At 40.8% G+C, this 24,799-nt stretch overlaps 1 protein-coding gene across 4 annotated transcripts in view; it reads right to left on the minus strand.

Annotated features, from left to right (window-relative positions):
* Window positions 1–24,799, minus strand: part of IQGAP2 (IQ motif containing GTPase activating protein 2) — a 267,942-nt gene that overhangs the window by 116,286 nt on the left and 126,857 nt on the right. For 3 of the 4 annotated variants that reach the window (XM_070571602.1, XM_070571603.1, XM_070571604.1), the window contains 3 exons: window positions 20,913–21,069; window positions 13,306–13,383; window positions 9,717–9,793 (listed from right to left, as the gene is read on the minus strand). In XM_070571602.1, coding sequence (XP_070427703.1) covers window positions 9,717–9,793; window positions 13,306–13,383; window positions 20,913–21,069 — 312 coding nt within the window. Of the gene's footprint in view, window positions 1–9,716; window positions 9,794–13,305; window positions 13,384–20,912; window positions 21,070–21,317; window positions 21,713–24,799 lie in introns of those variants that run through there. The other variant, XM_070571605.1, reaches the window with a different exon arrangement.

Consider the following 24,799-nt stretch of genomic DNA (forward strand, 5'->3'; position numbering starts at 1 on the left):
TGCCTTTCCTGGTTCTCTCCATCCTTCTGAGCAACTGGGGCCAGACGTGGCTCACGGCAGTCGTGAGAGTCTCAGTGTCTACGTGAACGTAAGAACCCGCTCTACCACCATACACGAGAATGCCATTTCCTCTGTCCCCTTATCACCACGGGATACTATCAACGAAAACTTGCCAATCTGATAGTTAAAAAATGTTATTTAAGTCTACGTATCCTTTTGTTAGTTATGATGGTAAACATTTTTTCATACACATATTGGCCATTTCCATTTCTGCCAGGAAAGGCCTACTAATAAATTTTTGAATTTTAAAGATTTTTTTGGGGGGGGTGGATTTACCTTTTTATGGTTTTCCCCTTTAAACCACGCTTTCCCTTAAAACCACAACCAAAGGACAAAGAGCAAATGACATTTTAACCATACGGTAATTTTAATTTTAACACTAAATTCCAATACGATATTCATATCTTACATACAGGGGAAACCTATTGGTCTCTGAACATTCTTCACTGTAAAATAGGCATGATGTAATCATAATTCAAAGCTAGAAAGACAGGACACATTCCTTAATTTAAGTTCTAGTTCTTCAGAGATTATCACACGGATATAAAACTATTTACACAGCCTCCAAAGACTTTACTACAAAGGCTCATGCCAAACAAGTCATTATAACTAAACCTAGTATGCTGACATTTTCAAAATCATAATATTTTACGAACCACTTCTCAACTCTTTATTACATGGGAAAATATTTCAGTTAAAAGGGAGCTCAAATCACATGGAACAAATGGAATGCTAACCTCCTCACTTATTTCTTTCTAGTAAGAGGAACTGTAAAATTACACAGAACTAAACAGACAGGTACCATAAAGCTGCAAAAGAACTCTAGGAAAATAAAATCAAGCCATACTTTAAGAAACGAAAATAGATCCATAAACAAAAAATGTATCATTGTATCACTTCTCTCTTCCCTTTTTACAATTTAAAAATATACCTGAACTACCTTGTAAAGGAAACTATAAAAATAATTCAGTGGGAGAAACTTTGAAAATGTGACAGTAAAATTTAAACACCCATAAAATGTCTTCTAACAACAAATTTTACATCTATAATTATTTCAAATATTTAATGTAGGTTTTTGTTTTTTTTAATGTCAGGTAGATTCACCCTGAGCTAACATCTGTTGCCAATCTTTCTCTTTTTTTGCTTGAGGAAGATTAGCCCTGAGCTAACATCTGTGGCAATCGTCTCCTACTTTGTATGTGGGGTGCCTCCACAGCACAGCTGAAGAGTGGAGCAGGTCTGCACCCGGGATTCACACCCGGGATCCAAACCCATGAACCCAGGCTGCAGAAGTGGAGTGCACAGAACCTTAACCACCTGGCCACAGGGCCAGCTCCTGTATTGTATTTTTAATGTATTTTAATGTGTTACTTATATCAATGTTATGCTAAAGTTTTTTTTAAGTCTCTTCTTTACCTCATTTCTTTTTTTTAATGTATGCTTTTGTTTGGTGAGGAAGATAGGCCCTGAGCTAAAATCTGTTGCCAATCTTCCTCTTTTTTTTTCCTCCCTGAAGCCCTAGCACGTGGTTGTATATCCTAGTTGCAGGTCATTTTAGTTCTTCTATGTGGAATGCCACCACAGCATGGCTTGATGAGCAGTGTGTAGGTCCACGCCCAGGATCTGAACCGGCAAACCCCAGGCCATTGAAGCAGAGCACGCAAACTTAACCACTCAGGCACGGGGCCGGCCCCCTCTGCTAAAGTTTTAACATACTTTCAACTTATATTCTTATATCAAAGGCTAAGCTAATGAATATGTATTATCCTTAATACAGCTCCACTTCTACTTCCCCACCTATGTTGAGATAATCTAGAATTTTAGACCCATGTTTTCATTTTCATTTTATACAACAAAAAATTTGATAACTATAAATTTTATTAATTTCTTTTTTAATTTCATCCATATCCAATTTTCCTCTTTCTTAGTTTTGCCTTTGGTTTTGTTGTGTATACGTGTAAGTGCTCGACAAATATTTGTTAAATAGATCAACGGACTGAATCGCCATCTGCACATTTTAATATTTCATTTGTTCCTTGGGTGTTGAATCTGATTCCTCTTTCATAGTGTTGGTCTCCCTCAAGTGTCTGGCATTTCCTGATGTGGCACTCATCTTGGGGTTTGAGATTTGCTGTTTGTCACTGTCGATCGCAAGTCCCCATGACAACAGCCAGCTTGAGGGAGACTGTGGGGGAACGATGGGGCTGACCCCAGGAGGGTGGCCCCAGTGGTTTCTGGGCTGCTGTCCCATTTCTCAGTCAATCCGATCTCATCTGCTTGCTTTCAGTCAGGAGCTGTTTAAATTTCTGGTCAGTGGATGCCATTCTTTGTTATTACAAATGTTGGTTTGTTTTTCTTTCAAATTACCACTTTAGTAATTTCATGTCAGTTTTGGAAAGAGAGTAAGAGAGCTGTGCTCAATGATCTTGACACAACTGTTTTCCCATTGTTTACCCATTCATTTAACCAGTATGTATGAAATATCTACCACACAATATTTCTATCGTGCTATTTCTAAAATAAAGGTATTTAGGCTGCCACAAAATATAGGCTTGGTAATCTGAACTAAAGCAATTACACTAAACAAAACTGTTCATTTTCTCCTGTGGTACTAAAGAAATTAGGCGACTATTTCCAATTATACTTTTTGCTTCTCCATTGTACCCTGTAATACTCATATAAATCTCAGGATAAACAAACTTCCTGGTTTAACTGAAAGTTACCACAAGGTGGTGCTGAGAAGTTAGCTTTTGGAGAATCTTCGCTTTTAAATTGATTTTAAATCAGAGACTTTCTTTAGCTTGTACAGATCAGGTAGAAATCTCATTTGCATATACATACCTTCACCAAAAATGTTTTTGTAAGTGTTAACGTATACTTTCTATTTGGCTTCAGTTTTCAACATTTATTGTCTCTGATATTGAAGTTTAAACTATTAGCTTTAAAATAGTGTCACACTGTGGGATTTTTATATGGAATCTCTGCATGGAGGAGCTTCTAAGCAGATGACTCCAAGGGGCAAACAAAGGTTTACTAGGAAACTGTCTCTATCCAGTATTCTCGGGCTGAAAAGAATGAGCAATAGCAGCCGCCCCCCCAAGCATTTAAATTCAAATGAGGTCATTCATCATGCGAAGCATATAGGAAATCCAGAGTCTTCATCCTAAAAAAGCAAAACAAAAAAAAGCCCACCCAGTATAAAAAAACCCCAATTTCTTGTAGCTCTTCAACAGTGAACTCATTAAGCGCCTTCAGTGCCTAACAGCCAACACAAAGTGCTGAGAGCATTCCAAAGGATGCCGCAGAAGCAATGTCGCCACGGCTTCCCCAGCGAGACAGCACTCGGTGTGACCCAGCGAGCCTCTTACCACCCCAAAAGCGACCGCGCTCTCATGTTGCTGAGCGAGGCCAGCAACGGACGGGTTGCCCTGAGGTACTGAAGATGCACTGGCCCATGTGCTCTTATTTGTACAAATAATCAGTTCAAGTTCAGGAAGCAATAAAGAAAGTAAAAAAAAAAAAACCTGCTACTAAGGTTTTTCCTACTACTTTCAATATATACATTCAAAGGGGCCAAAGAAATGCACTGCCAACTTAAAAGGTAGGAGCTGAGTTTATCACAGCTTTTCTGGATCACATCACGTGCAGTTCATTCTATGCTGTAACACGTGAGATGAATGTCTGGAAATCAGAGCCACATGGCTGACCAGAGGGAGCACGGGGCTAGAATCAGCAGCCCTGGGTCCCGCCCCCAGACAGCCAGTATGTGGATGTGTGACTCTGAGCAAGTCACGTAACCCCAGCTTTCAGTCCTCTCCTCTGGGAAAGGAAGGATCTGGACTCAACTTCCCAGGTCCTTCCAGTTCTGAAGTTCCATGATGCTACGCTTTAAACATCCTAAATATAACAGATCAGAGGCCTGTGCTGAGGTTCAAGTGTGATGCCACAGTTAATTTTCTGGGGAGTAGGGCAAGACTTGATTCTCTTTGGAGGCCAATCACCAGCTGAGTCAGCACTAATGCAGGTTCTGGCATCACACAGCCTGATTTTGAATCCCACCTCTGCCCTTCACTGGCTGTGTGACCTTGGGCAGCCTCTCTGTGCCTCAACTGCCTTAGTTATAAAATGAGACTAATAATAGCACGTACTGAACAGGGATGTTGTGAGGATGAAATGAGATGACATCTGTAAAGTACTTTGAACAGAGCCAGGTACATAATTAAAAGCTAAGTGTTAGCCTTTGTTTTTATTACTATTATCCCCTGTTGAATAAGTGTGTCCTTTCTATACAAACACTTGCTAATAACCACAGTGGTTTCCCCACTTTCAACACTGAGATTCTTCTACTATTTGCCCTCACTGGTTCCATGTTTGAAATGGTTTTCTCTACCGAGCCACACTGTTTTCCCATCTTAGTCACATGCATCACTATCAATATCTCGGCAAAATCCTGTGTTCTATACCCAATTTCCAAGCAGACATAAAAGGAATCCCGAGCAATCTTATCATGGGGAAATCAGTTCAGTTAAGACAACTGAAAAGTTAAAAATACAAACTCCAGAGACTTCAAGGTGGAACCAAGCATGTATGTGCTGTGTTAGGTGACAACACGTGGTTCATGGCCTCAAAGAGCTTAGAATCTCATAGGATAGAAAGTCTGAGCCATAATATTAATTCAAGATAGGAAGGGGAGGAGAGAAGGCAGTCCAAGGCATGGAGAAAATCCTGTACAAGGAGTAAGTTGAAAGATATGGAAGGTGCAGCCGCCTTCCTCACCTTAATCCCAGATACTGCCATCTCCAGATATCCCTCCTGAGAACATGGGACCACAGCCTGTCCTTTGGGTAAAGGACTATTTCTAGGAAGCTTACTTGTAAATGCAAATATGTTATCTGTCGGAGACGTATCAATAGGGTACAAGGCAGCAATGGGTTCTTAATAGGAAAAGGGTCCTAAGGGCAGGGAGTCTAAGACAAGGGGACTTATGCATTAAGGTCTGAAGAACCAGTTCAAAGGCCGCCTGGTAATCCAGGCAGCCACCCGACAGTGGGAGCTGGTAGAGGAGCCTTTCTTCACAAAGCTCGCAGGGTACTGGAAGAGCTGGCCAACCAGAAGTGGGTCTGCCATGGCCATTTTCACAAATACAAGCCCCAGAGGTGTGCTATTTCGGCATTGTCACCACATCTGAAAACATGACTGCTGGGCCGGCAGCTGCATAATCTGCAGCAGGAGCAGTAATGCTCACACGAGGGGAGGCCGACCCATCCACAGCTCGTTGTTCTCAGTGTAGGAGAATCTTAATGGTCAAATCAACTTTCTACAGCAAGAAAAGCAGAATCCAGAACCCTAATCTCTTAAACTAGAAAAATCATTATGAACACATGACTTTAAAAGGATTCCTTGGAGGGGAGCTGATTCCATGTCTTAAAGGACAGGATCGGAACGTCCTGTCATGACCACAAAGCAAGGATATTTCAAAGAATGTCAGGGATGGTGCCACAAGGACAAGGGAGCTGGCCAGAGAGAGCTCCCACTGACCAAACTCAATCAATCTGATCTTGGTTAAGTCTGTGAAAGGCCAGGAATTCAAAACGATGGTCAAAAGAGAATGGTATAAAGTCAACAAAAAGGAAGTTGTAATACAAAGAGAGAGAAAATAAGACACGTATACTTACTTGTACTGATTTTCACAAGTGGGGAAGAATAATTAAAATACAGGAGCTTTGTTTTTCTAAAACTGTCTATAGAGTATAGATATATACTTGTTTCTATACTATTTATACTACATTTATACCACAAGAAAGAATAAAGACCAGCAACTCTGAGTTAGCCAAACAGTCCTAGAAAACCAAAGAAGTATCCCAAGATAAGGAGGGACTGAGGAACACAGGTGGTGACAAAAAAAGCCAGGTGCAAAGAGTGTCCAGCACTGATGGTCACACTCAGTGGTCAAGCAGAGAGAGGATTCAGAAACATGATCTATCTCCTGGGGAAGAAATCTCTAGAATGCCCAACTAATTTCAAGAAGACATTCAAAAAGTATACATAAGCTTTTAATAATGTTAACACATCAGGTCCATACATCATTATGACAGGACAACGAGTTATCTAACACTGGCCAAGTGAGATATGGAAGTAAATCATTTCTTGGTGATAGGGGTGGGGACCAGACTGTAAATAAAAACCTACCTGAAAGCCATATATTGAAAATTTAGAAAGGCCTGATTGATTTCACGAGTAAAGCTCAGCCTGAAGCCTGGCAGCCGAGGTGTAACTCTCCTTGGGAGAAGAAGCCAAACTGGCGCCATGTTCTCACTGACAATCGATTAAGGTTAGAAACCAGATCCGTAATCTGGGCAGGTCTGAAGATGTATTCTGTTTTTGGTAACCGTGTATAGGTATCCACTCTCTCTAAGTGTCAAAATATTATAGTCCCAGGATGAGTCAAAACTAGTGGATAAATGATGAAACGAGTGAAACTTGTAGTGCAGATCTTTTAGAATAGGTTTTAGTGGTAAGTTTGCAATGAGGTATCTGGGCATTTCACCTGCTCTTTAAGGTATCTGAAGTATTCAAAAAATCAGTTCTATTAAATTTGTCTAAAGGAATTCAATTATTATTTCTTTGTTTTGAGGAAGATTAGCCTTGAGCTAACATCTGCCACCAATCTTCCTCTTTTTGTTGAGGAAGACTGGTCCTGAGCTAACATCTGTGCCCATGGTCCTCGATTTTATATGTGGGATGCCTGCCACAGCATGGATCCGAGCCTGTGAACCCCGGGCCGCTGAAGCAGAGCATGCAAACTTAACAGCTACGCCACCAGGCCAGCCCCAGGAATTCAATTTTATAACTAACATTTAAACGTTAAACAATATGCAAAAAGTGTTCTTCACGCATAAAAGGCCTCCAGACCGTAAAAAAAAAAAAAAAGAGTCAGCAGCAACTTGTTAGCAAGGCTCTCACTTCTAGAACTGGTTCCTTTTCACTGCACAGGCTTTAGAACATTCCAAACGAAGCCACAAAACGAAAACATGCCATATACACATTTCAAGTCTGAATACTCCAAATGGTCACTAACAGTGGTTATCACTTGGTGTTGAGATAATGGGTACTTCAGCTTTTCCTTTGTTATTCTTTCTGAATGTTCCAATTTTTTCCATAATGAACATACTTTTTATTTTAAATAATAAAAAGATAATAAACATTTCTCTGAAAAAAGAATGAGGCCACCCATCACTGAGGTGAGTCTCTGTACATCAGGCCCAGCGGGAGGATTTCCCGTGGGGCTGCCGTGCTAACGTCTGCTGGTGTCTGGGCTTGAGAACTCCAGGCTGAACTGACAAAAGAGCAACGAGTGGCAGGCAAGGAGACGGGGTCAGAAATAAAGTGAAAAGGTGAGGGGCAGGCAGGAAAAGAGAAAAGTGGATACAAACAAGAAGCAAGGGCAAGAACCCAGGGGATCCTAATGAGGCTGTTGAGCCCAGATTGAGAAGTCGGAACAGAAGACAACGGGGCAGGGCCGACAGTGAACTTTGTAGATCAAGCCAGGCCCACAGGCTGGGGCAGGAGGAAGGCAGAGCCTGGGGGATCTTCCTGCCCGGCTCCTGATCTATAATCAGAACCCCCGACCTGCCGAACTCCCTGTCAGGTAATGACACCTCTCCACACCAGCAGTGTTGCTGTTCCACAGCAGGATACAATGGCTGAAGACACATTTATTAATTTCCAGCCTCACTTCTAATTATGCAGTTAGGGCAAAGCCACTGCACTTATTAAAGGCCTCTGCCACCCAGCTGCCAAATGTGTCTTGCCCAACAGAGCAGAATATCAGCCTCATTTGAGTAACCGACTACATTCTAAACCACAGCAGGAAAAAGTTTTAATAGACAAAACTTTAGATAACGCTTGAGATTTCTCAGTTCCCTATCAAGAAGCAGTTACACGGTAAGTTTAGAACACAGAAAAGTGAAGGAGATTCTCCCAGGGAATGCTGTTTATTAAGTAAATATTGTTTTTAAAGATCCTACTTAAGGTGGATTTGGTGAATAACAGTTATGAAGACTTCCACGATGAGTAACAGAATAACAGAAAAACAGTCCTAGAAATTATAACCCCAACATTTGAATACAATTGGCAACAACAAGCAAGAAGTTGCTTTTCCTTTGTTTACCAAGCTGTTCACGCCCTTGTTGAAACTACGGCAAACACCCATTTGCAAGCGTCGGTGAAGTTCTATATAACTTCTTTAGAATAGCGCTATCACCAGAAAGGAAGTTAGCACACTGCTTCTTTATAAGCTGCTTACCATTAATACCCCAGGTGTCTACTTCAGGAAATCAGTTTAAGTTTGCACAAGACACCCCATGAGCATGCTCCAGATTTGGAGATCAGCACTATGATGCATGGATATGATAATGACATTAACTAATGGTTGCTGGCTTAGCAGATCACAAAAGCAGTACTAAGCGTAGTGTTAAGTGATCGTTCTAAGTGCTGGAAAATATTTGGCAAAGAATGTCGGGCAACACATTTGAAAACAGTCCTCAAAATAAGCACTTTTGCACAAACAGCTTTTAGAGAACCTGCTGGCATAATGATACACTAGCCACATATGAGGAGAAAGGCACAGAAATGGGTTTTTTTTTTTCCCACTTGTCCTAAATTATTAGAATAAAAAGAAATCATAGAAAAGGCACCTACATTTGGTCTATATTTCTAGCAACTGTCATCTTCCAAAGAAATTTTGTAAGTACCGATTCGGGGGAGACAGTCAAATTATATGACATAATCAAAATTCTCCTCTAGCAGGTCAGCATTGCAATGAATTATTACAGAAACCCTTTCCTTTGGAAAGGAAACGAGCCAGGAAGAAGTTAATATAAACCTCTAGACAGAAGATTCTGCCAGGAAAATGACTTCTAGTGATATAAACACAAGGCAGATGTTTTAAAAGAAATTTAAAACTTAATTAGACATGAAGTCTCTCAGGCAAATACCTGTGTGCAGGCAAGACAATAGCCACAAACTAGATTTTTAGAATCGTCTTTGTTACTGTCTAAAAATCACATTTCTTCCAGGCCAATAAGATAAAAAATGATTTGTGAACTAGCAGAATTTCAGCATGTTCACAAATTAAGTTACTGAACAACTCCTTTAAAACAATGGACGTATCCTGATTTGACTAACTGAAAGCAACTTCTAAAAATTTCTTCTTTCTTCTTAGGGTATGAGTTCTACTGAACAAAAGGTCAAAAGAAACCATCTGTATAGTAAATTTTATTAATCTATGCTTAGAAATGAACCAAACTGATCATTTTAAGAGTATCCAAACCAAAATTATGACCATTAAAGTTGCTCAGTCGATACATTTTGGCTGTATTTGTAAACTAGATCGTAACTCAAGCGTATGGTAGCACATTACTATTAGATCACTAGAAGTTTCAACCTAAATTTTCTCTTTATTACACTTACAGCTCTTTCATTCATTTTCTGGTTTTCTATTCTGAATTAGATTTTAAAAATCAGAAAAATATTTTTCAAGTTCAAGGACTTAATTTTGCACCAGCAAATTCAAAACAACTCAATACAATAAAAAGTTTCTCAGCTTATTAAAGCAATTTAAGATCTCTCCAGACTTTTAGTTTTATTTCCCCCACCTCAGCGCGTGAATGCAGTATATCATTCTTGGAATGTTTTTCCGGTCATAGACATCTGTTGTTTCTGGATAGAATATCTGGAAAACAAAAGAAAACGTGTTTATTACATTTTGCTTTTCACAATTATTTTAACTCTCCCAAATGATCCTGCTTTGATTGTCTTTGCTGTTACATATTTATTTAAACATAGAAGAACCTCTTGGCTATTGCTTCATCTTGCTCTACAGGGGGACCAATCACGAGATCTGGTCCCCTGCCTATCAGCACGCCTCCTAGTGGCTCAGGACAGCAGCAGGTCCCCACTGGCTACATCCACAAGAAGGCTTCATCCACAGAGCCCCGTGGCAGTTTCACTCCACAAGGCGTGAGCCGGCGGGGGCTCTGCTTTCTATAGCAGAGTCACTCCTGTGACTGCCCAGTGGTCCCCTGGCCTCAGAAGGGAGTCCTTCTTACAGCATTTTATTACACTGTCAAAAACCTAGCTACACAGTTCTGTAAACACGTATGCACACACATGCAATACACACTGATATTTTTTTCTGCTTAAAGTAATACATTTTCACCGAATAAGATCAGGAAAGTCTATAAAATATAGGAAAAATACCTACAATCTCACCTCCCAGTTTGTCACTATTAGCATTTTGGTATATTTTCTTCCAGTCGTTTTTTCTGTATATATCTCTGAATTTTTATGTTTATATAAGCATGGATGTGAAAACAAACGTGTACATACCATACACCTATTCAAAACACTTAAGAGAACATGACTATTTTCCATCCCCTTCATTATTCTATAAGAACGTTATTTCTAATGGATGCATATGATTCTTTCACATTTTTGAATGATAATTTAACCAGTTCCACATGGTTGAACATTTTTTTGCTCCCAATTTTTCCCTATTCTAAGTCACTGCAATAAACATTCCTGTATTTTCTGAGCACCTGATTACTTCTTGTGGATAAACATCTAAATATGGAGTTACTAGATTGAGAAGACTGAACATTAAGGTTTTTAATACACATTTACACGATGCTTAAGCTTCAAACTAAAAGCCTAATAAGGAACAGATTTCAGAATAGGGCACCAAACGGATCTGTTCCTTAGCAGCAAGAAACGAACCATCAGGCTTGAAGCTTCTAAGATGAAGATAAGCATTGGCATTACTTGCTCTCAGTAAATATTTTATAAAATTTGACATAAAGACTAAAATTAAATCACGTACCATACGGTAGTACTTGATACTCAAGTGCGATTTTCTACTGGACATTGAAAAAAGTTGAGAAAAGAAAGCAGCAAAGTTTCTTGAGCTACAAAATGGACAGTCACTGTGCACGTAAAGAAATGTCTGTAGCCTAGGAAATTTCAATGGTCTTTCCAAATTTCCTTTAACATATTTGCTGTTAAAGGATCAATGAGAAGAAGGTTCCCAATTCAGAAGAATGTGACCAGGTTTAAAGTTCTACTACGTAAGCAGAGGATACTACAACTCTCCCTTACTTTTTCTTTTCTTCCTCCTCCTCTTTTTTCTTTTTTTTTTTTTGTGTGAGGAAGATTGGCCCTGAGCTAACATCTGTGCCAATCTTCCTCTATTTTGTATGTGGGATGCCACCACAGCATGACTTGAGGAGTGGTGTGTAGGTCTGCACCCAGGACGTGAACCTGCGAACCCTGGGCCACCAAAGTGGAGGGTGTGAACTTAACTACTGTGCCACTGGGCCGGCCCCCCCACCCCATCTCCGTTTTCTTTAAACAAGAACCTTGAATATTTATATATCTTCTGGAAAATCATTATGAATGTGTCTTCTTTTAGCAAGGAGACGAGGTCAATTTATAGTTCACCAGATATTTTATTCAGCATGGTATCCCCAGTAGGCATTTAATCTTGATAAACGAATGCATTAATAGCAGTCCAATACATCAGTGAATTCAGTACACATTGGTCTCTCATCCCAATGTAATGTATCAATGACTTCATAATAAACACCAATGTGAAAACAGAATCTGTGAGATGGATCACTTATTTTGGCTTAAAATCAAAGGAAACCTGGCCCAACATCCATACAATCTGAAAAGGTCTAATTCAAATTTATCAAATATAATGAAATTATCCTAATCTAAAAAGTATGTTGCCTCTTACAGAAAAATCCAATTTGAATCTCTTCCTTTATTAATCTGTTTGCCACCCAGCCCCCACTTAATGAATTCTATATTATAACTAGTGCCCAGAAGAGAATAGCATTTAATGTTCTGGGCATTTTCAGAGAAAGGAAAGTAGTTTGATTAAAAACAGCAGAATAAAATAAATCGGTATTGACTATTTTGAGATAAAATAAGCTGCACTAAAATGGATATGAGCACAAATATATTAAAAACAGGCATTCATAATTTACATTAAGGAAGCTTTTGTTTTTGTTGTGGTCAGTGTTTTTAATTGCAAACCTGGATTAATAATAAGAAGAAGAACACAGGTCTTAAGTGAGGAGCCTATCCCCTTGCCTTCATGCTGGACCACTCCTCAGTCACTCCTCCAAAGTAGTTGTATGTGATAAGCGACACAAAAGAGTGAACAACGGAGACACACAAAAACCTGATGGATCTCAAGGGTATCTGCTTACTGAAAAAAGTCCATCGTAAAAGATGACCTGCTGTATGATTCCATTTCCATAACATTCTCAAAATGACAAAACCATAGAGATGGAGTACAGATTAGTGGTTGCCAGGGGACAGGGCCGGGGAGGGGATGCAGTATAAAGGCCCTCTTCTCTGCGGTGTCTTTATCTTGATTGTGGTCACGGTCACGCAAATCTATTCATGGGATAAAATTGCATAGATGTGCGTGCACGCGCGTACATGATTGCATATAAAAATGGCGACAACTGAGTAAGGTCTGCAGCCCAGTTCACGTTAATACATGCATGTCAGTTTATTATTGTACTACAGTTCTGAGATGTCACCACCAGCAGAAGCCGAATGAAAAGTACACATAGCTGTACTATTTTTGCAACTTCCTGTGATTCTATAATTATTTCAAAGTAAGAAGTTTAAGAAATAGCTCCACAATTTCTATCAAATGTCATTATTTCCTCATTTCCTCTACTTGTCTATTTGTCTCACAGGCTTAAGGGTGCCTGTTCTTTCAATTTAACAAGCTCTGAGTATTTGCTGAGTTTTATTTGGGACCTCTATTTCACGAGTAAGAGCTATAACCCCCAGCCTTTAAAATTTAAAGTGATGCTATGATTTATAATAACATTCTATAAAAATAAATTTATAATTATAATTTATAGTGATACAATATGTAGTGATACAATGAGATGCAGAATCTTAAGTATAAATAGCAACACAAAAAAGGGAGGTGGTAAATCAACCATCTACCAGCTAAAGCTTGTTCTCATCTTGTTTAATTTACACACACTTTGTACACCTGCTTCATTCTGACTTCTTGCCACGTGTTACTTTGTACAGGCCTTTCGGTATTTCTGTGTAGTCCTCGCGTTTCTCATTCCTAAGGCACTGAAGCCGTCTGCTAATCATTTTCCATCATGAGGTGTCTGCACTACCCCTTCTGGCTTCCCAGCTCAGGCTTACCTTGGGTAGACCAATAGACTCCATCGCTCTCAACCACTGGACGGTGTTATCTGTGTGTCGAAAATGAAGGCCAGACTTCTGACGTAAGGATGGGCGGGGGGAAGGGAAGAAGAGATCACACAAAAAGTGAGTCACTTGTAATAACTTTTTTCAGTAGCAGGATGTTTTTCAATTGTATTTCTCCTAGAATAGTGTTATTAATACTTATATACAACAACCAGAGACATAATAAAGGAGATTGCACTGTCTAAGCAACACTCCAAGCATTTGTGATGGACCGTTCCAGTTTCCAGAATTCACACCTGTGAGGTGATTCTGAACTAAAATCTCAAAGACCATGCAATGTCTAGCACAGGCCTTAGGATGTTTTATGAAAGGTGTGTATGCACGTATGTTCATGCATACACACACACACACGGTTTTATGACAACTATGGCTGAGAAGCCTAGCAACTTCAGGAAAACCAGACTTTTAGAAGACTAAATGCCTTTTTTTGTGGTTTCTGATTCTGTCAAACTATTTTTTCTGATCATGAATGTAATATGATTTCTGTAGAAAACCTGGAAAATGTAGACAAATACAAAGATGAAAGCAAAAACCACCCCACAATTCAGAGCTAATTTTAGCATCTATTCCTCCTATAATTTAATCCTAATCTTGGCTCTGTACAAGAAGTAAACTTTCAATGGAAATGTTTTACAAGACTTTTTTCTACTCATGCAATAAAAATAGTCTTTCTATGTCTTCTGTTCTTTTTTTTTTTTTCTGCTTTTTCTCCCCAAATCCCCCCAGTACATAGTTGTATATTTTAGTTGTGGGTCCTTCTAGTTGTGGCATGTGGGACGCCACCTCAACATGGCCTGATGGGTGGTGCCATGTCCGCACCCAGGATCCAAACCAGCGAAACCCTGGGCCACCATAGCAGAGCGTTCGAACTTAACCACTTGGCCACGGGGCCAGCCCCCTGTTCTTCTTTATAGTCCTATCAACCAACCATTTTTTTCTGTACAGTCTATAAATATGGCATCCTTGCCTAGATCTCATGAAGTTCTATCAGGTAACGAACCTTTAAAAAGAGTTTTCAAACCATCTTGTATTTTTAATTAGTTAGAGGAGTAGCATAATGTTATCTATTTTTTATTTTTAATAAACGTGCAAAAAAGTAACTACAGCAAATTTCATCTTGAACTAACATCCAATGGTAGACAATCATATTCAGAAATTCTAGCTCTTCCCATCTTCTGTGACCTTTACAATTTAATAGTTTATTTAACAAAAAGTATTTTTGTAGCTGTTAGAAATTATAAAGTGTAAGCAAACTAACATTTGACAAATATTTATACCTTTTTAATAGAGGTCATTATTTATTGAGATTGGACTGTGTCTGTCAAGTACTTCACATAAATTATCTCTAATTTTCAAAACACCCTGCAATGTAGTAATCATTCCCATTTTTAAGAGATGAGGAAACAGGCCGAAAGGATGAAGTGATTTGCTTTAGGCAAACAGCTGTTAAATAGCTGGACCTAATGATGGTGAGATTATTCTTCAGAGGGAGGAAATCAGCTTGTTACTATGAAGTAACTAGAGGGAGGGAGAGGAGAGTGGAAAGGAAGGAAGGAGGGACAGGAAGAAGAGAGAGCGAGCCCAGTTAATAGCCAGGCAGCAGTATCTGAGGGCAACTCAGCATAAGCAACTTTTGCAGAATGCAAGCAATTCTCAAACACGGCCACTCTGTGACCATGGAGGGACAAGATGGAAACAATTCATAATCACGTCAAGAGAGAGAAGAGGACCCTTGGCACCACAATATAACTAAATGTCCCTTTCTTCTAGTTAAGAAGAGCAACTTGTTTCCTGACTGATGACACTCTAGTCCCTATTCAATCCTCTCACCTTCTGGATACGAATTACCAAGACAGCAAACTGATTCCACTTCCTGACAACACTCCAAAGATAACTGGTCTTTGCTTCCCTAAATCCTTGTCAGAATGACCCAGTACAAGCCCAAATCTACACTAAGCTCCTATTTTCTCCATCTTATGGCTCCACAGTTTTGCATTTTTTTCTTGTCACATGAGTTAAATAAACCTAACTTTTTTTGACCCCAGGTGGATTTCTGGGGGTCTTTGGCTGGTGGGCTTCAATAATCTGAATCACGTAACAAAGACACGCCAGCCATTTAGTGGTCTTATTAACTAGGGAACCCCAGGAAAGTTACAAATCTCTTTCAACTTTGGTTCCTCGGCAATAAAATAAAAATAGTATGCTTCCCTGAGTTGTGGAGATTAAATGACAGTAAACATAGGGTACTTAATGCAAAGTGCATCTAAGAATGCAAATGTTACTACCGTAATTATTAGGCTATAAGACTGGGCTGGAAACTTACATTCACCTGTAAGGTCAGAAAAAAAGTTTAGCACTTTATGTAAGAGGAGCTGAAGGAAGGGGTGGTTATCTTGGTCATATTTCTGCAATAAAAGAAATGACAAATTTCAAATGCTTCATCCATTTTAAACAGCTGAGGGATGACTTCAGAACCCTGTGACTCATCTCTGTATATTTAAGAAGTAAGCTTCAGTGAGTGAACATCTTCAGTCTACTAGATTTACTTCAATTACCACAACAATGGTCTTCTAAACTGGCGAAAAATAAGCTTGGTCCACTATAACCATTTTTAGTGTGTCTATTTTTTTTACCACTCCTACATATTAATATTAGCCTGGGTAGCATGTCTATAGTCAGACTTAGACAAGGGTTATTAATGTCCATCTACCTAATTTCGTTCAGGTTCTGGACTAGAAAGAGTATGCTGATTTTCCATTGCCGAGCTATTACAACACCAGCAAACAAGATTATCCTAATTTACATAGAACAGATGGGGAATTATGTAAGTTTTCTTTGGATGGTAACGCTTACATATTAGAGTCAAAGTATCTTACAACTATGAGGTAGCTTAAAACCATAATTATTCTAATTTGCTCATTTTATAGATGAGGAAACTGAGGAGCCCAAGTATTTAAGACACTCGAGTTAAGCTCAGGGTCAAGACCAGCTTGCAGGAGTCCTTGAGTCCAAATATTCTGGTCAGTGTGCTGCCCACAGAGCCGGCGCACAGCCACCACCTCTGACGCTCATAGTGCGCGTACCGCAGTCAGGCCCTGGGCTGCGCACCTGGCGTGGATGCTCACACTTGTTCCTCCCAACATCTCTACAAAGGTTGACATTATTATCATTTCCCCTGTACATGTGAGCAAACTGAAGCTCACAGGGGCAGAGTCAGGGGTGAAGCCAGACTCTGAAACATTTCGACTCTGCAGCTCATGTTACTAACATCACCCACGTGCTTTCCCTACCTAAGGCTCGCCTAAAATTCAACAGGCACTTCTTACACGTCTACAGTCGTCAACGCACTGTCTGGAACGATACTGTTTTTGTGTTTGAGCCTTATCAGGCTGAGTCCTCTCGAAGGAACGCCCTTCCTTCCTCCTCGCCCTCTTTCTCTTGCCCATCCTAGTCAGCTGGGGAACGGTCATCTTTCATACCCGCACTATGGAAGTCCTCCTGACCTCCTCACCACCCCCACCCCCTGAGAACTGACTGCTCTCTCCCTGTTTGTCCCCAGCTATCCACCCAGCTGGCTTCTCCTCACTGTCCTCCATCCCCTTCCAATTCCTTTCCAGGACTTGCCCTTTGTCTTCCCTCCTGAATCCATTCACTTCTTGTCTACGCAGGCCACGTCCCCTGGACTGAGATGTCCCCGCACTGCACTGCCTCCACCATCACCCTCCCTCCAATTTATTCTCCACATAGCAGCAAACTGTACCACGACGCCGGTTAACATCGCAGCGGTTTCCCCCGTACTGAGGATGAAACCACAGAGCCGCCACGTGTGAGTGCGTGGTCTGCCTCTGCTCCCCTCCTGGGCTCCCTTCTCACCACTGTCCCTCATCGCAGCCTTTCAGCCATTCAGTTTGCCCAAGCTCTTTTCTTCCTCGCGTCTCTCACAAACGGGCCTCTTCTCCCCACTCCCCACCCTTCCCTCTGCACGTGGATGACCTTCTTCTCATTCTTCTATCCTCAGAGGAAATGTCTCCTCAGGGAAGCCCACTGCTATCTGTCCACAACACTGGCTTTCACGTCTTCCTTCACACACTTATCACAACCCACCACTGTGTGTTTACTCACCATCTGTCTCTAACTGTAAGAGCCACAAAATCAAGTCTGCCTTGCTCACCCTTCCACTTTGAGTGTCTGGCCCTTGGTGGTGCTGATGAGTACTGTATGGATGAATGAGTTCACCTCATATATATTTCTATCATGGTACAACTTTACCTTCCTTCCCTATCACTTTATTAAAATTTATTCTGTTCATGTTTACCTGCCTATTAGAGCAGCGGTTCTCCAACCTTAGTAGCATATAAGAAAAGAATCAGCTGGAAGCGCAGCTTCCTGGGTCCCTGGCCAGGAGATCCTGCCTGACTCAGTAGTCTGGGGTGGGGCCCAAACATCCACATTTTTACACACACCATCAGGTGGTCCTGCAGGGGGTTTGAGCATCACACTTAAAGAAAGAGTGTTGGACTCAAAGCGCCCTGGGTAAGTATTGATAAAAGCACTGAAGACAAGAAAAGAAACGGAGTCCTTTGGCTTACTAGAAACTGCTGTCATTCATTCCTTCACCCAGCAGCTATGCTGGGGCACCTACCATGGGCCAGACCCCGCACCATTCACCAAGGATATGGAAGAGAAGACACACAGTTCTTGCCTTCGTGACAAAACAATCAATACATTGCACCACGGTGTGTCCAACAGGGACAGTGTCAGGTGCCACAGCCTATGTGGCATGAACACATAACTCAGACCTAGAGTGGGAGATGGAGGTGGCCAGGGAAAGAGTACTCACCACTGGAAGGTTTAACTTTAATACCCAGGACATCCTTCTAACTCTGCATTAATGAGGAGCCAGGGTTGTACATAAGCTGGCAGACAAAGAGGGCAGCATGAAAGCAACCACTTGCTTAACCAAAACCATCAGTGCCCAAACTGGGGCCTGCAGAGATCTGGACAGAGCTTCCACTTGGGGACACACTGCCTCACAGGCGGGTCATATTTTATGGCTGCAGTCTAGGCAGACCCTGCAGTGAGAGCCCCAGCTTGCTGAACTCGTGGTTTCCAGACGGCACATCAAGGGGCTGGCCCGGGTCAGCGAGCGTTCCCTTGTGTTTCAATGTCTTTGTCACAGTCCTATGACTCCTTGGGAAGGACCATGTGACGGGCTTTAGTCCTGAGGAACACAGCAACAGGAAGTGAAGTCTCCCGTTCACTAACATTTGTCTCCTTTCATTTTTGTAAAAGAGATGAAATGGGCTTAAAAGGAAATTTTATGATTACATGGCAAATCACTAAAAATTCCCATTCAAGGATATTAGGCACTTTCACAGATTTAATAGAAGGAAAAAAAGAAAAGCCTCTTTTCTCCAGTGAATTAACAGAGGGGTAGTTTCCATTTGTCCCAGGTCCTCTCCCACGTCACAGCTGGCATCACCCTTCCTCCCTCCTTCTGCCACTTCCCTTCTATCCGCCCTTCTCCCAGCATCCTTTCCTCATGGGACGGGGGATGGCAAAACAGAACATCTTCCTCTGGCACCATGTTATGCTCAGGAACATCACCACCTGCCTAAGCTCCACAGGTAATTTATTTTGCAACAAGAGCCTGGAAATATTTCCTGTCCCCAACCCAAAGAGAAGTTGCCATTTACTCAAATAGTTGGATCTCTGATGCCAGGAGGAAACTGTACCTGATTAATTGCCACAAGGAGGTCCACAGCTGAACTGGAAAGAGACACCTCTTCAAGGTGCCAGGAAGAGGAAAGAATTAGCCCACTCTCTGCTCTGAGGCTCACCTCCACTGAAGATCTTTCTGGCCTGATTTTTGCCATCAACAGCAAAACAAAATACCCACAATCCCCTTCCAGTGTGGCGGGAACCCAGCCCAGCTACACTCTGTGTTGTCAAATCTACATGCCGTTGGTACTAATAGGCCTAGATCTTGGTAATGACCATTATGGAAGCAATGGAAAAAAGAAAACTTGTGCTCTAAAATATGGATGAATGTTAGTTCATTTTGTGATGTGGAGCTACAAATAACTTTTTTCTGAACTTTTAAAAATATTTCTCAAAATTAAAAAAAACAACTTTAATTTTGGCTAAGTCATTGCTTCATTAAAGTCTTGCAAAAGGCTATAATGAGCTGAAAACTCTAGGGTGAAACACATGACTCAAACTCAAACTTATTTTAACAAATGTAAACACTTTTATTCATAACATTACTCAAGGCAGAAACTTATGCTCAGTTACCTTTTAGACTAGACCATGAAAACAGACTTGTCAAAAAAGATTTGTCAATTCATCTTGTCTACGGTTAGGCTAAATTACTGGAACATTTGCTCTGAATTCAATATACATATTTTAAAACTAAATTTTGTCTCAATAACAACTGAAGGGTAGTATGAATCATGCAATAATTGGGAAATTATTCCATTTTCAACTATACTTAATGTTGTCCTTACAGTTGTAAGAAAATAACTTTTAAGAGTACTTGAAAATCTGCAGATAAAAAATACTGATATAAAGAACCAAATACATTAAGAAAATAAAGAATCAAGTTTCAAAGAAGCTTTAGAAACCTTGACCCGAAGTGAACAAGAGATCACGTATTCTAGAAGGAAACACCACACATTTTAAAATTCCCTTTTGTAGACACATCTAACGAAGGGGTCTTTTAGGTCAGCGTTTACTTTTTCCTCCTTCACTTTTTAACAGAAAATTTCAAACATAAAAAAGCAGACAGTATAATGAACTGCTAGGCACCCATCATCTGACCTCAACAATTATGAACTACGGCCAGTCCTGAATTATCTATCCAGCTTCCTCCCAATTATTTTGAAGCAAATCCTAGACGTATCATTTTATCCGTAAATGCTTAGACATGTGTCTCCAAAATATCAAATTTTTTTTTATTAATACAAGATTGGTGTTTATTTTGGTTTTGCTTTCTCCCCCATATGCCTTCCCAAATTAACCATGAAATAATTCTTAAAACTAGCTGCATACAAAAAGGTTACTCTTATTTTGTTTTAAACACCAAATGGAAAGTAATTCCTGACTATTCAGCATCAGTACCCTTTTTATCACATTGGCCCTAACTCTGTAGGGCCACAAGTTCAAGTCCCAGCAGGGCACTTTATTCCCTGATGGGAACGAGGGGAGTAATCAACTGCGTGGTGGTGAATAAAGTGGGGGTGAAGTGTCCCCACTTTACATTTACTGGCGCTAATAAAAATGACCTTCATGAAGGAATGATGGGGGCTTGGAAGCCCCACAAATCAAAGGTCTCTGTGCCTCAGCCCAGAAACAGAAACACTTTGCTTTTAAAACTGCTGCTGCCTCAAGAGGGATTATTAACAGTCTTCAAAGAACAAGGGCATCACCCCCCACATCCAAAATCCTTGTAGAAACATTAAAAGAAGGGAAAGGAAATACTGAACTGAAAAACTGAACTTTCACTTTTAGCTGGAAGCCAAAACCAATTAGACGTCAGTTACCTTATAACGTGTTTGTTCCACATCATAGATCTTCTTCTCCGATACCATTTTTGGGGCAAAGAACTTGGCTAACTTGGCAAGGTAAACTCCGTTCCGGAGTCCTTCTTCCAGCTCAGTGGTTGGTGGCAATTCTTCAACTAAGCAGACTTCCATCCACCTAAAGGGATCAAAAAAACCTTAAAGTGACTCCAGTTGGGTAACTTTCTGTAAATGAAGAGCTGCAGCATCTCACTATGAGTGATGGAGACGTTAACAAAGGGAGCAGGACCCGAAACATCTTCGAGTATCATAGATGGGAAGACAGGACTTCCTGGGTGGGATGAGGATTCAGAGCACGAGATGAACAAGGGGGCACAAGCCCAGAGGCGCTGAACTCAGGACCACGCCAGCGCTCGTCAACCTCACCTTTATCTGAGACTCGGCCAATTCCCTTTTGTGCCAAAGAGGAAAAAGGCCAAAGCATTCTGTTTGGGTGGAATTAGTCCTGCTGACACTACAGAAAAGAATGACTCTAAGTTTATGGGCTCTTAGCAGAAAAGATTCTTGTAGGGGTTATGCTTTGGGGAGAGCATAGTCCAAGGTGCTGTAAAATCTGCCACTGCCTCGGCCCAGGAACAACTACCACGAAAGGTAGGAAGGCTTGGAAAAGGGACATCAAAATTTGGAAAGCAGACATAGTCTTCTTTAAATAGTACACATTCCTTTCTCCACTACCAGGAACTTATTACAACATTGTAACTTTTCGGGAAGGTATAGCATTTATTGGGTTCTGAAAAAATATTTCAGAAAAAGATCAGATTAAATCTTAGGACACTGTGCCAGTATTATACAAAAGAGAGCACCAAGGTCATTACTGGCTCAAGGACACACAGCGGGAGGGGAGCCAGGCCAGTTCACATTTCACATTGAGGTGCCGAGAACCTGCCAGGGTTAGGAGGATAATGCTACTCCTACCCATTCTTAAGGAACTATTACCAAGATCCAAAAGGCAGGTGTGCAGGCTCCCAGTGACAGAGACCCCACCTCCCTGCCACTGATCCACAAATAAATCATAAACTATTAGCGTGAGCACCAACCTAGATAGCCAGACCCCTCAGAGGATCATTAACACCTGAGCCTTCCTTTAAGTAAACAGAGCTAAGAGTACTATAGACTTGATAAATTTTTTAAAAATTTAAGAAATCACTAATAATGTTGCCTTTTTAATAAAAATCTGGCCAAGTTAAAAGCCACTGCACTAGACTGAGTTTCTAATCTAAATAAACTGTAAATTACAGCATCATGCTATTTCTCGTTAAAACAATCTGCTTTGAAATAATTACCTTGAAAAAATTTAAGAAATTGTTTTCCACACAACAATATATAATTTCTTTATAGTAATCCCATAACTGGGGGATATGTGTGAAGGGTGGGGGACAGGTAAACTGACAATTTTTAGTAGAAGTAGGGGAGATAAGTTGATAGTTGGGACCAAGAGGAAGGAAGCTAAAATGAAAACAACTCTGAAGTATGATAATTTAGACTTGGATAACCACAACTATTTTTGTCTGTATTAGAACATATGTGAAGTTGCTTTAAAAAACTAATCATACCAAAAACTGAGGCTGGCTACAGCCTATCTAAAACGTAGCCACTGTTAACGCTTATGACATTACGAGCTACTCGAAGGCAAAGGCCATCTCTTCTTTCTCTTTATAATCCCCCTGTGCCTGGCAATGTGTTTGCACATGGTGGGTACTCAAAACATTGTCATTAAAGAAAAGATTCTGACTGTTAAGAAAAAAATTTTCCAAGCATCACAGTTGCACCAAAAAATCTTTTAGGACATTGCCAAAGACTTGTAAATGTAGCATCATTTTGCAACAGTAAGCATCAATGGAGATATCTCCTTTTCACTACCTTGAAAGTCAAAAGAAGATGCTATTATCATCAACGATAACTAGTACGTATGAAACTATTTTGTGCTAGTACTATTTAAACCTAGTGCTATTCAAACCTGGATTTAATACTTTATGAAGATTATCATTTAATCCTCAAGACCACCCCTTAAGAAGAGGTGCTATGAGGATCACCATTTGCAGATGATAATCTGAGGCTCAGAAAAGCCCAAGGCCACACAGCTAGTAACTGAAAGCCCTCAAGAAGCTGCCAGGGCCCTCTGCCCCTTTAATTCCAACTTTTAACTTCTCACAACTCACCAAACAAGATTGAATCCTTCAGTGCGGTCCCACAGCCCAGTGTAAAATAAAAGTGATCACAAGACACTCCAGACTACTTTCAGAGTAGCAGTAAGAGTCCCATGGTTTGGAGAAGCACATGCTGTCGCTCTTCCAGTGTAAGGTCCAAGGATAGCCTATTCACTGCCGATATCCCAGGGCTACATTTATTCTAACTCCCTCTGTCACCTCTTTCTCAGTCACCTACCTCACAGCAGTAAATGATAGTGGCCTGGGCTGCGTCTCGTGGGTGCTGTTGCAAGCAGGCGTTGGGTATGGGAAGCCTAGAGTCTATGCAAATGGACTCACCTCCTCAAGAACTCCCTGCAAGCCTAGACAGGATCTCAAAGGGTTTTCAAATATATTACTTGGAAACATTAGTAGTTAATATATGATCAATACACATTGACTGACAGCAAGACTACTCTTCTGGGACAGGTGGTAAACTCTGTTGACAGAATAACCAGCTGGATCAACATTGCTCTAAAGGTATTAAAATACCTCACAACGAAGCAGGAATCACGATATGCAAATTTCTAAACCAGCATCCAGTCATCATGTGGGCTGAACATCCTTCTGATGTATTTTCCAGAAGTGTAAGGCAAGAGAACTTGGAGCACAGACACCAAATGGTTCTTCCCAGGGGCTGGAGACAGCTAGGAGAGGCTGCTGGCCAAGGTCTGCATTTCCCAGGCCCACAGTATCTGTGTTGGGCCAAGTGGCTGGGTCACGATCACCAGATGTGAGGGGAAATGATGTGCACCACCCCTGAGCCTGCCTCAGGAAGGCCTCCCATGGACGAGCCTCCACTCCTGCCTCCCTGTCTGCTAGCTGGATACTAGAGCCCATGGCAATCTTGAAAGAGAAGGTGGAAAAACCTCCATCAGCCTGGGTCCCTGACCGCGTGGTAAAGAACCCCCAGTACCACCTCATCCTCGCCTTGCACCACCTTACATGAGAAAGAATTAAACTTCTACTGCTGACCTAACCTCCGTGGCTTACTTGTTACCTGGTAAGCTAGCATTACCCAGCCAAACCAATAAAAATCCTAAGTGTGATTTTTATGATCTGTTGGGGTCAAACTTCCTATAACAATCACAATGTAGAGACAACTGGCCTGATGTTCAGGAAGTCTGGCTCTACGACCAAGAGCTAGGTGTACTGGAACAAGTCACTTGAAACTCTGAGCTGAGTTTTTAGTCCATGAGTCTAAAATGATAATGGAATTCAATGACACTGTAATTATGTAATATGATTTTGTTTTAATAGCTTTATTGAGATAATCCACACACCATACACTCACCCATTTAAGATGTACAATGCAATGATTTTCAGCACATTGTCAGGGTTGTGAGACCACCACCATACCAACTTTAGAACATTTCATAATTTCAAAAAGAAACCCTACACTCATTAACAGTCACTCCCCATTTACTCCCAAACCCAAACCCACTAATCTGACTTCTGTCTATAGATCTGTTCATTCTGGACATTTCATATAAATGGACTCATACAACATGTGGCCTTTGTGATTGGCTTGTTTCACTTAGCACAACGTTTTCAAGGTTCATCCATGGTATAGAATGTCTTAGTACTATACTCCTTTTTATTACTGAATAATACTCCACTGTATGGATATATCACATTTCATTTATCCATTTTTCAGTTTAT

The sequence above is a fragment of the Equus przewalskii genome, chromosome 13 (genome assembly GCF_037783145.1).
Source record: "Equus przewalskii isolate Varuska chromosome 13, EquPr2, whole genome shotgun sequence".
Lineage (NCBI taxonomy): Eukaryota > Metazoa > Chordata > Mammalia > Perissodactyla > Equidae > Equus > Equus przewalskii.